The sequence below is a fragment of the Oncorhynchus mykiss genome, chromosome 13 (genome assembly GCF_013265735.2).
Source record: "Oncorhynchus mykiss isolate Arlee chromosome 13, USDA_OmykA_1.1, whole genome shotgun sequence".
NCBI classification, from domain to species: Eukaryota; Metazoa; Chordata; class Actinopteri; order Salmoniformes; family Salmonidae; genus Oncorhynchus; species Oncorhynchus mykiss.
The window spans coordinates 44,360,412-44,376,314 of NC_048577.1; the positions used below are offsets into that span (position 1 = coordinate 44,360,412).

The following is a 15,903-nucleotide window of genomic DNA, read 5'->3' on the forward strand; positions in this document are numbered from 1 at the left end:
CATCTCTTTGCAACAGTAAATTTATTCAGAATCTTGCAGAGATTGGGGATGAACTAGGCTACCAGCAAAAAACATATCCAACGTGCCGTTGCCTAAAACAAACTAACAGGAATAGACTTGACTCTTTATTTAGTACAATATTAAAGTTATTTTAGGTTACACTTACAACCAAAGTGCTCTAATGTGTTAACCCAATTATCTCCTGTGAGCACACAGAGCTAAAAGTCTACCCTGTGTACGATGACATGAGTCTTAGAGGCGATAAAGGTGATTCGTAATCCCACCTTCACTGGAATGACACAAATAACTCCTAAATCCTCTGGGTTAAACCTTGGCACACATCACTCAACACGCCAATCCACGTTACGCACCAGCCACAAGATTGAGGAAAACAAGAATGTTCTTCTGACCGGTTTAAAACCAGACCTGGCACAGCCAGAGTAGAATAACAAAAACTCAGCATTACCAATGGGGATTACATTAAACCGACGACGTAAATCGTGCTCCTTTCAAACATCTTTATTTGACCATTTCTAATTTGTCTCATGAACTGAGTGGACACAGCACAGAGTTGGTTGGTTTTGTATGGAAGGCTAAAGGGCTTCAAGTTAGCATCTTTACTGTACAAGCATTTCATTACATAGAAAACTGCACAGCGGCTACCTAACGTTTAAATTAAAAAACAGACTCACTGGTGAAGTTCCTTATGCTCTGATGTAGTGCTCACATCAGCAGAGAACAGAGTAATAGCACTACCTACCCCTCAGCACATGCATAGCTGCTGGTTAGGACCAAAGATGAGTTATAACTGTTTCATAAATTAGGTTTAAAGTATAATCTGTGTATCGCGTGGCTAAACAACGGCAATAATCCAGCTAGAACCACAGACAAGCTATAAGAAGAAAAGTAAGTCCTCTTTCCCTCCCTCTCAAACAGACAGATCTGTCTCTGGCCAAGGTAGATTAAGGGTTTGTGGGATTGTTCAGTGTTCATATGGTTGCTAGTGGGAAAAGGGGTCCTGATGACACAGGCCTTGGGTGGGATGTGTATGGTAATGTGAGCCTCTCCAAGAGGAAGCCTGAACAGAATCTAAGAGTCCAGTCGACACACAGGGCTGTCGTAGACCATCTGCAGGTTGACCTTGTGTCCCACCAGCTCACGAATGTTGTTGATGCCATACTTGATCATGGTGGGCCTGAAGGAGACAGAGAAGGGCAGAGGAAAGCGTGTCAGGAAGATGACATAGTACATTATAAGGAGAGGTGGAAGACAGCAAAGAGAAAGAGGGGACAAACAGGGATAGAGACAAAGGTCTATATGGACAGAGGGTATGGAGGACAGCGATTACACAGAGTAGATGATATGGTCCTTCCCAGCTCACTGACTATAGCCATTAGCAGTGATTCCTTCATAGATACAATTCCTCAGTGTCACCAGGGTTCAAGCACCCGCAGTAGAGCACAAATATATCTAAATGGTCAGTTCTGACCTTCATCTGAGGAAACCATTATTCTAGGCTCATTAGGCGATATGGTGTTTTATGCTAATTTCTCAGATATAACAATCCAGAAGTAAACATGTCGACATGTGGGCCAACAGACTGGTGGTGTGTGCTGGAAGCATGGCTGCACATCTGGGGGGGACATGACCACACTACTGTCCATCTTTAACCCCTCTATGGGAAATCACACTGGGATTACAGGCATAACATTGTATATTTTCACATTATGGAAACATTTTACTATTGAAATCCTATGTCCATTCAAGTACACTAACAGTTGACCCTGTGCATCTGGTTATGAGAGAGTTAAGGTCAGGCTAAGGGATATGGAGCTGATGCGGGTCAATTCCAGTGAGATAGCTGGCCCAAGAGTGGAGCAGTGGAGAGACGGGTAATGATGGGGGGGCCAATAGATACAGTTACATATTGCAATATTATTTTTGGATGGTATTATATTGATATCCAAGTTGATTTGTAATTAATAATAAATAAATGGTTTTGCTACTCTCGGTAGCGTTAGCTAGCACTAGTCGGCTGTACCTGCCTATAGCTTGTTCTCCATCTTCTTTTTAAATAGCGATCAAACATTTTTTCAGCACTTCGTTCCCTGACTGATCAAAACGTGTTTTCTCATGCTCTCGCTTGTCTCTCTGCAGCAGACATACACTGAGTATAACAAACATTAAGAACACCTTCCTAATATTGAGTTGCACCCCACCTTTTGCCATCAGAACAGCCTCAATTCTACAAGGTGTCGAAAGCGTTCCAAAGGGATGCTGGCCCATGTTGACTTCAATGCTTTCCACAGTTGTCAAGTTGGCTGGATGTCCTTTGGGTGGTGGACCATTCTTGATGCACACAGGAAACTGTTGGCCATGAAAAACCCAGCAGCGTTGCTGTTCTTGACAGACTCAAAACTGGTGCCCTGGCACCTACTACCACACCCCGTTTAAGGCACTAAAATCTTTTGTCTTGCCCATTCACACTCTGAATGGCACACATACACAATCCATGTCGCAATTGTCTCGAGGCTTAAAAATCCTTTAGCCTGTCTCCTTGAAATGGATTTAACAGGTGACATCAATAAGGGATCATAGCTTTCACCTGAATTTACATGGTTTGTCTATGTCATGGAAAGAGCAGGTCTTTCTTATGTTTTAGACCACATATCGTATCTTGAGGTCGCTGGCAATTCCCGGCCCTAGAGACAGGGGTCAGAGAGTGTTGAAGTGGGGTAGGCCAGGCAGAAGGGGTTGTGTATTGTAGGTCTTGTATTAAAAAATGTCGGTCAGTCATTTCCATTACATCACCAGGATCAGTTCTAGTTGAAGAGGATGTGTTTCTTTGTCATTGACTCACCTCTCCAGAGACAGCCCCCAGGCGATGACCGTCACCCCCTCAGGGAGCCCCATAGGCAGCAGCATCTCTGGCCTGAACATCCCAGAGTTTCCCACCTCCACCCACTTCTTCAGTCCTGGAGTGAGCAGGAATGGACAAATTAAGATGGATTCAGTGTGTGCCTCTCGGGTGGCACAGTTGTCTAAGGTACTGCATCGCAGTGCTAGCTGTGCCACCAGAGACTCTGGGTTCGAGCCCAGGCTCTGTCGCAGCCGGACCGCGACCGGGAGGCGCACAATTGGCTCAGCGTCGTCCGGCTTAGGGAGGGATCGGCCGGTAGGGATATCCTTGTCTCATCGCGCACTAGCGACTCCTGTGGCGGGCCGGGCGCAGTGCACCCTGACCAGGTCGCTAGGTGTACAGTGTTTCCTCCGACACATCGGTGCGGCTGGCTTCCAGGTTTGGATGCGTGCTGTGTTAAAAGCAGTGCGGCTTGGTTGGGTTCTGTTTCGGAGGATGCATGGCTCTCGACCTTCGCCTTGTAGTGATGAGACAAGACAGTAACGAAATTGTGGAGAAAAAAAAGATGTACTCAGTGTGGATAGGATTGCGTCGTCTATGGGCTTTTGGGTTTGAGTGAGACAAGGCCAAAACACACATTTCACACAAACATGAGACATGCCAGGGTTTGAGGATATTCACAATAACTGTACCTTCATGATAGCTGAACACTTCCATGCTCGGCTCGGTGTATGGATTGTAGGCCGGTTTAAAGCGTAATTTGGTGATTCCTGGAGAAAATTATAAATATATTTACTTTCTCAGAAATACTACATCTGACAGAGAAACAAGCTCATGTTGTACTACAGGCATTAAGATGCATTAGAGACCACTTCAGTACGGACAACTGTTTAAAAAAAAGAAAGAAAAAAAGAATGAGGTACTGGAAGCAGGGTGGGGTCAATTCTTATATCATTTCAATTCCATTCAATTCTTGAATTCCCTCATTCATGAGAATGTATGTTGAATTACATTCTATTTTTTGTTAAAAAAAATTACATTTAATCTTTGGAATTGAAATTCAATATTTTTTACATTTCCTAGTTAATGGAATTAATGCATATAGTATAAAAAACATTTACTGTAGGATTTGTTTTTAATCATTTCAACCTGTATTCAGATATTTCCAGTATAGCTAGGCTGTCTGAACAGTGACATGATCAGCCTGAAAGCATGAAGAAATTTAATTTCTAATTGGAATTTGTTGAATTGTTGGGGATAATATTGAATTTTGACTTGAATTCTTGGAATTTACCTAACATTGGAATTGAGAAGAATTGAATTATCTCTGAAATCAAAGACCGACCTCAAATTTGAATTGAATTACATTTCCTGGGAGATAATTGAATGAGTGGAATTGACCCCAACCCTGACTGGTAGAGCCCTCACCTAGTTTATTGAAAAACTGATGAAGGATACCCATGAGGTCACCCAGGGTAAGGCCATAGTCAGCCACCACTCCCTCAATCTGGTGAAACTCTGCCAAGTGGGTGGCATCCAGAGTTTCATTACGGAATACTCTGTCGATGGAGAAGTACTTGACAGGGGTGAACTTTTCCTGGTGGAAAGAAACATTTGAAATGGTTACAGAGGAAAGTTGCTCAATTGCTGCACAGTTAGAATGTAACATCACCCTCATGCAATTACTTTCTAATTCATTTTTAGTAAATACTAAGACAGCATGAACAAACGTAGATAGTGGGTTACCTGCTGAGCGAGTTTGTACAGCATGCGAGCGCTGACTGCTGTGGTGTGAGTACGGAGGATGTTCTTCTGAGCCTCCTCAATCTTCCAGTCATACTTGTACCTGTCAAACACACACAGCGTTAAAAATAGAACATGTTGGGCCTCCTGAGTGGCACAGTGGTCTAAGGCACTGCATCGCAGGGCTAACTGTGCCACTAGAGATCCTGGTTTGAGTCCAGGCGCAGTCGGCCGCGACCGAGTGACACATGGGGCGGCACACAATTGGCCGAGCTTTGTCCGGGTTAGGGGAGGGTTTGGCCGACAGGGATGTTCTTGTCCCATCGCGTACTAGCGACTCCTGTGGCGGGCCGGGCGCTGTTTCCTCTGTGTTTCCTCCGACACATTGGTGCGGATTAAGTGGGCATTGTGTCAAGAATAAGTCTGTACGGGAGTTGCAGCAATGGGACAAGACTGTGACTTTGGACAATTGGATACCACAAAATTGGGGAGATTTTTTTTAATTTTTATAAAAATAAATTAAATAAAACGTGTGTGTATAAATCCATGTGATTAGCTCTCACCCCTGTGATCCAAAGCCTCCCTCTGAATGGACCTTCCTCACTCTCTCCAGGTAGTCCTGGGGAAACTCATGGGCCTGAGCTGGGTCTGAGACATATAATAATAGGAGGGGCCACAGTTACCGGTAAGTTAAATGGAAATAATACTGATGGTACATGATGAAAACAGATGAGTTATATCTAATGGAAATCTAGAGTCTGTTTTAGCTAGGGATTTCCCTTTCAGCGCATCATCAATAATGCACCATTTTATCCTATCTGGGAATCAAGTCCAGACACACAGAGACACCCAGTCGCTCACCAGACAGGAAGAAGGTGTCGTGTTGGTCCCTGGCTGGGTGCTGCTGGGGCTGAAACAGGGAGTCAAAGTTCCAGAAGGAGCTCTCAATGAAGTTGTTGGTGGGCATCTCAGTGAAGCTGAAGGAGACAGGAGGAGTGAGTACACACAGGTCTTAAACCTTAGTCTTACCATACATTAGTTATATAGGGTATACTGATGGTGTCCTGCAAGGGCAGAATAGAGGATAGGCGACTGACCCCATCTCCAGGAAGATCTGTCTGAACTGCGTGCGGACCTTCATGAGCGGATGCAGGTGGCCACAGTCTGGGGCCACACCCAAGGCCTCAAAGTTATAAGGCTTGAACTTCTTCTCCTTCCAGCTCCCACTGTCACAGACCAGAGATAGGTCAGTTTGGAGGAGAACATATAATATGTTCTAGAGAACATCAAATTAATGAGTGTATATGGCCAAACACAAGCAAAGTCTGTGTGCAGATAAAACATGGAGGCAAATAAACAAAAACACTCATTTCATTTTTGGGACACCTGAATACAGTTCTGTGCCAAATCCCCTCATGTGATAATGCAGACCAGGTGCATTATCATTCATCTGTTTTGGGGTACGAGAACCAACAAATTGTTTCAGACAATCACATGAAAACCAGGCTTGGTCAAGAGATCACCTGCATTTTGAGAGAGACATCAGTTTCCAGGAAAAAAATTACAACGAATTGGATCATGCGCGGTACCCAATGAAAACACTGCCAATTTGACTACAACATGCAGTGATATGAATAGAAATGATATCACTGTGAGAGAATGAACAACTTCAGGCTAATATACATTTGCCTTAGGACAGGGTCCTCAGCAGCAGCATGCAGGTTAGAGATACAGAATGAGGAATCCCTCGTCCATCTTAGCAATCATAGAGCGACCATGACAAAGTTGACAGGAAAAGCAGAGCAGGACTCACCTAGCGATCATCTCTGGGGTGAGCTCTGTCTCCTGCTTAGTGATGGTGGTGCTGAAACAGCTGCCCTTTGTGATCCAATAGGACTTGACCGTCCTAAAATTCACAGAAATAAATACAATCATTCTCATTCAAACTGCATAAATGTGGTAATTTGAAAGTGGTATATCACATGAGTCAAAGGCCACAAGAGGTCTTATTTTGGGGAACATTGGAGATTGGGAACATGTGGTGGTGGTGGTGAGGGCCTGGGACACTATTTAGCAAATAGGAAGTATACAATTAACAATTTGTTGCTCAGTGTATTCATATCATTGGGTGAACTAGACATCTCAACTTAGACAAGACGACAACATTGACTCACATCTGATTTGTGAATATTATGTAAGTAGGATGTAACTATGATATAAGACAATTTATATTCTAACCTAAAACTTATTGATGTATTAAAAAACATTTCTCAGCTGTTATTCAACTAAAGACTTAGGGGTCAACAAGTCGGAGAACATCATCAGCATGAGACTATGCTGAGGCTAGTTGTGACTGGGGCATCCTGAACATGACGGATGCCAGATTAGTGAACACTGTGTTGTACTGCTGAATGGCATCTATTGCCATCTACTGGTAGATATCAATTAGGAATATACTTAACATTTCACAGACGTTTTCACAGTAGTCAAATATTATCAACCGGTCTGATTCTTACACTTCAGAGAGCAGTTTGCGTTTCTTCAGCTCATTCTTCTCCTTCTCCTCCAGTTGAGATGCCTGGCCTTTCTGTACCAGGAGCAACTTGTCCCTCACCAAGTCTTCTAAGTGCTCCACCTGGACACACACACACACACACACACACACACACACACACACACACACACACACACACACACACACACACACACGTGAAATTGATGTTTATGTGTGTCATCCTTAATTTCTCCATTACAAAAGCAACACTCACACTCAATCACAAAGCATTCCAAGTCAGATGTGAAGATAAACTCACAGTCTTGAAGATCCTGGGTCCGCCCTCGTGGCCCTTGTCCAGACGGATCCACTTGTTGGACATGGCCTTGCTGAAACCCACCTTCCCAAAGGCTAGTTTCTACACAGAAAGAGAGACAAAACTATCTGTAAACACTGCCCCATTGCTCCAAGTGGAAAGCATATAAAATCACAATGTAAAGATCAACTTTCATTCAATTCTTTATTTTTCAGCCAGATTATTTTCATCCAAATAAACATAACATCATGGTACATATTATTTGTCCAGGCACCCTGCAGGTCCTCTCACCATGAGCTGGCTCTGAGGCATCCCTTCCTCTGGGATGGAGCTGACAACTCGGGCCTCATGGCTGCCCTGTTCGGCTATCTCACAGCCTTCCCCAGTCAGCTCCCAGTGCTTCGAGGAGCGCTGCTCAGCTGAGATCACCTGCGCAGGAAAACAAACAACCATGATCAGAATCATAATGGAGCCTTGAGGCAGAGGACCACACATTTGTCATCTTCTCAAGGTCGGACTGGTGTACACATCATGAATTAACTATCACTGCACATTATACGTTTACCATGGATTCATTTTTAGATCCAGTGACAATTACAGCTCCCAATTTATTGACTCAGTCTAATTTCTCAATGTTGACATTTTGGTATTTCGTATTTTATTAAGATTCCCATTAGCGGTTGCAAAAGCAGCAGCTACTCTTCCTGGGGTCCACACAAAACATGAAACATAATGACATAATACAGATCAATAGACAAGAACAGAACCACATAAAAACATTTAAAGGCACATGTAGCCTCCATATCAATGCATACACACAAACTATCTAGGTAAAATAGGGGAGAGGCGTTGTGCCACGAGGTGTTGCTTTATCTGTTTTTTGAAACCAGGTTTGCTGTTTATTTGAGCAATATGAGATGGAAGGAAGTTCCATGCAATAAGGGCTCTATATAATACTGTACGCTTTCTTGAATTTGTTCTGGATTTGGGGACTGTGAAATGACCCCTGGTGGCATGTCTGGTGGGATAAGTGTGTGTGCCAGAGCTGCGTGTAAGTTGACTACGCAAACAATTTGGGATTTTCAACACATTAATGTTTTTTATAAAAAGATGTGATGCCGTCAATCTCTCCTCAACTCTTAGCCAAGACAGACTGGTATGCATAGTATTTATATCAGCCCTCCAATTACATTTAAGAGCAAAACGTGCCACTCTGTTCTGGGCCAACTGCAGCTTAACTTGGCTTTTCCTGCAGCACTGGACCACACGACTGGACAAAAATCAAGATTAGATAAAACTAGAGCCTGCAGAACTTTCTTTTTGGAGTGTGGTGTCAGAAAAGCAGAGCATCTCTTTATTACGTCTAGACCTCTCCCCATCTTTACAACCATTGAATCTATATGTTTTGACCATGAAAGTTTACAATCTAAGGTAACGCCAAGTAATTTAGTCTCCTCAACTTGTTCAACAGCCACACCATTCATTACCAGATTCAGCTGCGGTCTAGCACTTCAAAAATAATTTGTACCAAATACAATGCTCTTAGTTTTAGAGATGTTCAGGACCAGTTTATTACTGGCCACCCACACCAAAACAGACTGCAACTCTTTGTTAAGGGTTTCTGTGACTTCATTAGCTGTGGTTGCTGATGTGTATATAGTTGAATCATCAGCATACATGGACACACATGCTTTGTTTAATGCCAGTGGCAGGTCATTGGTAAAAATAGAAAAGAGTAGCGGGCCTAGAGAGCTGCCCTGCGGTACACCACACTTTACATGTTTGATATTAGAGAAGCTTCCATTAATTACCATCATATACAAATAGTAGCCAGCTAGGTGTATCAGACGTTGGTAGATTGCCTTAATGACGATTCAATAAAACCAAATATTGAAAATGTCTAACAGTTTTTGTTTTTAGTCAAGTTTGCTGACTAGCAGTGCAGTTGAACAATCAGACTGAACAGTCACCACTGCATTTATTCATGGGTAACACGATCCCGTTTACGTCCCTATTGCATCACTTTCCTATCCAATCGCCCATCATCATAGGATGAACAGAAAATGCTATAAGTACAAGCTTGACGCCCAAAACGATATTTAATGTCAGAATTTATTAAAATTAGGTTAGTGTTAAGGTAATGGTCAGTTTTAGGTTTTTGCTAGGCGGTTTAAGCGTCAACTGTTAACCTTAAAGTATCCGCCGAATGAACAAAGTGGACGGTCACTTGACTTCCGCTTCAAAACGGGCAGGTAAACTCACATCACCAAGTGCCAGTAGGCTCTTCACAGCACCGACGATAGCTTGGTGGTCCACCCCGAGACTGGTCGCAACATCCTGACTGTCGAGACCACCGTCCACCTTTTCCACCCGCCGAAGAAGCGTTTCTACAAGACCAGTGTCAGCCATGCTAATCACAGCGAAGCCGAAAAGAGACCGGTAGTGAGCTCAGTATTGGATATGTCGAAAGTACTGGAATACAAGCGCCAGTATTTTGGAAATACCGTAAACTCCTTAGAACAAGCGAAAATTAATATCTGAATTGACATCTTGAAGAATAAAAAAAAATCCGCTACACACATGATTTATCCCATGCATATCCCATGCAATGTACTGACAGTGACTGCATTGCGACTGAGGATGAGAATGATTAACACTTCACATGAATGGATATAGTTGAATTATTGATCTGATATATCCTGGAAATATTGTGCTTGCTGTAGGTAGGTGAAGTTTAAATGCATGTAAGATCATACAGTTGGAATTCTGTTTTTCTGAATGGCTCTCAACACCAGAATTGTCCCATAAAAGGGGGCTATAACGTGTTTGCCTAGAACTAGAAGGAATATTTCAATAGAAATATAATACAATTTTACTTTATACAAAAGCAAATTACTACACATCTTCCTTGTTGAGAGATTCAAAAACAACTAATAGAAACAGACATGGAAATCCAAATGGATAGCTGTACCAAATATAAAATATGATGTAAATGTAAAGTGTTGGTCCCATGTTTCATGAGCTGAAATTAAAGTTCCCAGAAATGTTCCTTACAGAGAAAACGCATATTTTGCTCAAATGTTGTACACAAACTTGTTTACATCCCTGTAAGTGAGCATTTCTCCTTTGCCAAGATAATCCATCCACCTGATAGGTGTGGCATATCAAGAAGCAGATTAAAATGCATGATCATTACACAGGTGCACCTTGTACTGGGGACAATAATAGGCCACTCTAAAAGTTTTGTGCAGTTTTGTCACACAAGATAGTGCCACAGATGTCTCAAGTTTTGAGGGAGCGTGCAACTGGCTTGCTGAGTACATGAATGTCCACCAGAGCTGTTAACAGGATGTTCATTTCTCTACCATAAGCCAACATCCTTTTAGAAAATTTGGCAGTACGTCCAACGGACACACAACTGCAGACCAACACCTCCACATCCGGCTTCTACACCTGCGGGATCGTCTGAGACCAGCCACCTTGAAAGCTGATGAAACTGTGGGTTTGCGCGACTGATAAGGTAAGCTCATCAGGTAAACTCATCTGTGTGCTCATCGTCCTCAACAGGGTCTTGACTGCAGTTTGGTGTCGTAACTGACTTCCATGGTCAAATGCTCACCTTCGATGGCCACTGGCACGCTGGAGAAGTGTGCTCTTCACAGAGGAATCCCAGTTTCAACTGTACCGGGCAGATGGCAGATAGCGTCATGTGGGCGAGCAGTTTGCTGATGTCAACGTAGTGAACAGAGTGCCCCATGGTGGCGGTGGGGCTGTCATAAGCTATGTACAATGAAAACAATTGATGGCAACTTGAATGCACAGAGACATCGTGGCGAGATCCTCAGGCCCATTTTCGTGCCATTCATCCGCCCGCCATCACCTTTTGTTTCAGCATGATAATGCACAGCTCCATGTCGCAAGGATCTGTACATAATTCCTGGAAGCTGAAAATGTCCCAGTTCTTCAATGGCCTGCATACTCACCAGACACTTTTTCCCATTGAGCATGTTTTGGATGCTCTGGATCGACGTGTAAGACAGCATGTTCCAGTTCCCGCCAATATCCAGCAATTTCACACAGCCATTGAAGAGGAGTGGGACAACATTCCACAGGCCTGATCAACTCTATGTGAAGGAGATGTGTCGTGCTGCATGAAGCAAATGGTGATCACAGCAGATACTGAATGGTTTTCTGATCCACACCCCTACTTTTTCTTTTGTTGGTATCTGTGACCAACAGATGCATATCTGTATTCCCAGTCATGTGAAATTCATAGATTAGGGCCTAATGAATGTATTTAAATTGTCTGATTTCCTTATATGAACTGTAACTCAGTAAAATCTTTGAAATGGTTGCATGTTGCATTTATATTTTTGTTCAGTCTATATTTGGCTCAACTGACTGTAATACACCTATGCAGAAAGAAAGCTGTGTGTTCATCACTCAAAGCAGTATATACAGTTCATTCAGACCACTTGACTTTTTCCACATTTAGTTACATTAGAGCCTTATTCTAAAATGGATTAAATAGTTATTGTTCCCTCATCAATCTGCACACAATACCCCATAATGACAAAGCAAAAACAGGTTAAGACATTTTTTGCAAATGTATTAAAAATCCCAAACTTTAAATATTACATTTACATAAGTGTTCAGACCCTTTACTCAGTACTTTGTTGAAGCAACTTTGGCAGCAATTACAGCCGTGAGTCTTCTTGGGTATGACGTTTCTCCCATTCTTCTGTGCAGATCCTCTCAAGCTCTGTCAGGTTGGAGGGGGAGCGTCGCTGCACAGCTATTTTCAGGTCTCTCCAGAGATGTTTGATCGGGCTCCAGTCCAGGCTCTGGCTGGGCCACTCAAGGACATTCAGAGATGTGTCCCAAAGCCACTCCTGTGTTGTCTTAGCTGTGTGCTTAGGGTCGTTGTCCTGTTGGAAGGTGAACATTCGTCCCAGTCTGAGGTCCTAACCTGCTCCAGAGCGCTTTTCATAAAAGCTCTCGTTGTACTTTTCTCCGTTAATCTTTGCCTCGATCCTGACTAGTCTCCCAGTCAGTGCCGTTGAAAAACATCCCCACAGCATGATTCTGCCACCACCATGCTTCACTGTAGGGATGGTGCCAGGTTTCCTCCAAACGTTACGCTTGGCATTCAGGCCAAAGAATTCAATCTTAGTTTCATCAGACCAGAGAATCTTGTTTCTCATGGTCAGAATCCTTTAGGTGCCTTTTGGCAAACTGTCATGGTTAATTACTGTAAGGTGAATGGCTAGCAACCTAAAGGTTAAGAATTAGAATCTCATCACCCTAATCCTAACCCCTAATCCTAAACCCTAGCCTAGCTAACGTTAGCCAACTACCTAACATTAGCCACCTCGCCAGAATTCGTAACATATTGTACCTTTTGCAAATTCATAATATATAATACGAATTGTAATTTGTAACATATCATAGGAAATAGGTGATGGACATCCACAAATGAGTACATACCATAGAATAGAATATCATACTAAATGGAGTGTCTCGGATTTATGTGCAGAATAATACAAAATGTTCTGAGACCAGGTTTGGGAGGTGAACAAACGCCAAAAGATGATTGACATGAAGAATCAGGCGGTGGTAGAGGTGAAATATCCTCCTCCAGCAATGACCATGATGCCAGTGTGGGGAACAAGTCAGGCTAATATATGAGCCACATTCACTCTCTAGTAGTTATATTATCTACTTGCATCATTTTACAGAAAGATGTAACAGATGTAATAGCCTACCTACAATGTCCTCAATTGTAGTTGGGAGGTTCACATTAATGTTTTTTTATTTTAAATATCCACAATTGCTCTAGCTGCAGAAAGCACAGCTGCTCTTCTTGCCGCATCCATATCAGTTTTTCCAATAACTAACAGAAATGGAACATTCAACAAACTCTGTTGAAAACAAATATAGTTAGCCGCGAGCGTTTGCAAACCTGTTTGGCACTACTAAACTCCTGACTGACAAACTAAGCACAGGTGACACACACCTGCTCAACACCATTACTTCTGAGATCACAGCTAAAGTTAAGAATGTGTTTAAGGGTCCCAGCAGTCTCAATGTAACAGTCAGCACTACCCTCAGCCTCTTATCGGAGGCTACTAGGAATAGGACTCCAACAGAAGAAGAGGACTTGCTGGCTCACTCAGACACTGTGAGGTGCAATGTCTCTCTCTTGCACATTCAGATCTACAATGACACCCCAAAAAACAAAACCATAGACTTGCATGACTGGCAGCTCATTGATTGTGTTGTGAGCAAGGTAGATTTAATTTAACGAGTCACAGTGTTGAAAACGATGGCCAACCTCCATCTTGAACCAAGGCAGGTTTTAGAATGTGTAACTTCTGTCCATAAGAGACTGTTGGTACACCGGGGAAACAAACTAGTCCTTCAAGATGTGGCTTTAGTGAGTCCAGATATTGGTATTAACTGAGTTTCTCCTCAAAATACATATTCTGCAGATTTGTAGGGAGGATCTACCCTGAAGCACAGATCAGACCAAAGCTCTTCACTCTGTAACAAGCTGTAGTTGAACACCTGCTTACCTTGGTTCTGGGATTCGTGTCAAGAGCTCACATGAGAAGAGCATTTGTGACATCTGGCAAAACTGTATCACCAGATTCATTTCACAAATGACAAGATGCCTGTCATGCTGTACGACGATTACACAAAGTTGTTCCCCCCAGATAATAGCATGAAAATCGAGACCTTCATAACAGACAGAACGGTGTTTGGTGGTGGTTAACATGATCACTCTGACATTCCAGCATTTTCCCAAGCTTCCTCCGACTCCATCGAAAGACATCAAGGCGGAGCAGGTAATTCCTGATGTGGTGATGGTACCAGAGCCCGTCTCCACTCCACCATCTGTAGGTACAAACACCTAGCTGGCATCCCACCGTGGCTCCTCGAGACTGACAGTCAGTGCTGAAGCAGAAAGCGAGGGGCAGAGGGAGACATCCAGATCAGCTCAAATTGGGGTAAACAAAGTATGCTGACCACAAATGGAAAGGCCTTTTGGTTATGCTATAAATGGTATTAATCGAATCAAACATTTTGACATGTAATGCCATTGCTTTTCTTCTTTCAGTGGGCTGTGGCACAAACAATTTCCACAGACAACTCTGATGAGGAATCAGTTGATGCCCAACCAAGTACTACTTGGTTGTAAACTGTGTCTTTCCTTTTTGTATTAATACACATTTTAACACTTGATCAAGTACCGGACACGTAAATTCATCCAATCTGTTTGACACTTAATGTAATTTGTAGGAGTTTGTCGCAAACCAAAGAGCTGGATCATATGCTGCTGTCCCAGCGTTGTAAGGGCAATGAGCTGTTATCCCGGTTTCTGATAAAACTGTCTGAGCATGACACTTCATCACAATCACCCACATGTTCACCTCATTCAGGCTGCATCTGAACAGGGTTGGGCAGTAACGGATTATATGTAATCCGTTACATGTAAGAGATTACAAAAAAACGGTAACTGTAATCCGTTACGTTATCAGCAAAAATATTAGAATCAGATTACAGATACTTTTTAAAAACTAGATGACTACTTCGAGGATTACTTTTAAATTCAAAAAGGATGTTTTCTCAATGACATTCAAATCAAATTTAAGTTTGTTCCACCAAAGCGAGTCTGACCACAAGTCAGAGAGCACAATGATGACACACCAAATGTGTTTGATGGATCGCGGGAAAAGAGTAGGAATTGACTTTTGTAGGCTACAGTCCAAGCTGTCTTCCAATGGTGCGACTGCATCCAAAGATTATTCAATTTGAATAAACACTTGGAGGTAAGGATGACAGCAGTGGTGTAGTCTAAGGCGATACTGATATCTACATAGCTCATTGATGTGAATCACACTGCTGCTCTCTCATTTATCTATTTGCGACTTACTGGTTGTGGATGGGTGTTCACAAATCTAAATGTTTTTTTGAACCCAATAATGGTTGAATTCAAGAAGTTTAAGCTGCCTATCAATCATTGTTTTTGAAACCAGTGGACATGCAGTGAAAAATGTGTCCTTGCAACAACTGCATAGTGCGGATCCCAGCATATTGAATAAAAGTGGTGCTTTTATTGCTCAATCTAATTCATGCTAATAAAAAAAAAATCCATAGGCCTAATGGACACATGCTCAAACTAGCATCCTTTTGATAGACTTAAAGGGGAAATCTGTAGTTGCTACATCCATTTTTTGACTTATGTATATATCATTGATTCTTGAAGAATATAACTAATAAATGCCTCATGAGTTTAGTTCAACTGTCACACTCCATTAGAACACAATATATACTTGTTTTTGTGAACAAACACCATATAGCCTCATACGGTTAAAACAATTTTGGTATCATGGATGGTCAGTCCTTGTATCCATAGCGGTCTATTAATCTCAGTGGTTACATTTCTCCAGGCCCATCCCTCATCTTTTTACCAAAACCGAGGTGGCG

At 42.5% G+C, this 15,903-nt stretch overlaps 1 protein-coding gene across 1 annotated transcript; it reads right to left on the reverse strand.

Annotated features, from left to right (window-relative positions):
* Positions 1-2: 2 nt before the first annotated feature.
* LOC110486499 (phenylalanine--tRNA ligase alpha subunit) lies at positions 3-10,058 on the reverse strand. The gene is made up of 13 exons (XM_021558132.2): positions 9,676-10,058; positions 7,705-7,842; positions 7,417-7,515; positions 7,120-7,238; positions 6,417-6,509; positions 5,701-5,829; positions 5,465-5,580; positions 5,167-5,251; positions 4,607-4,706; positions 4,289-4,457; positions 3,553-3,630; positions 2,861-2,975; positions 3-1,195 (listed from the first exon to the last, which is right to left on the reverse strand). Exons 1-13 carry the CDS (start codon positions 9,820-9,822, stop codon positions 1,090-1,092), a joined length of 1,494 nt encoding a protein of 497 aa, XP_021413807.1. The 5' UTR covers positions 9,823-10,058; the 3' UTR covers positions 3-1,089.
* Positions 10,059-15,903: the final 5,845 nt, after the last annotated feature.

What these genes read in the sequence shown, in the direction of transcription:
- LOC110486499 (XM_021558132.2), bottom strand. Translation starts at nt 9,822, where the DNA reads ATGGCTGACACTGGTCTTGTAGAAACGCTTCTTCGGCGGGTGGAAAAG. An exon ending in GCCTACTGGCACTTGGTGAT is followed by an intron (nt 7,843 to 9,675) that starts GTGAGTTTACCT and finishes TTTCCTGCGCAG; the next exon opens with GTGATCTCAGCTGAGCAGCG. An exon ending in GACCCAGGATCTTCAAGACT is followed by an intron (nt 7,239 to 7,416) that starts GTGAGTTTATCT and finishes GTGTGTGTCCAG; the next exon opens with GTGGAGCACTTAGAAGACTT.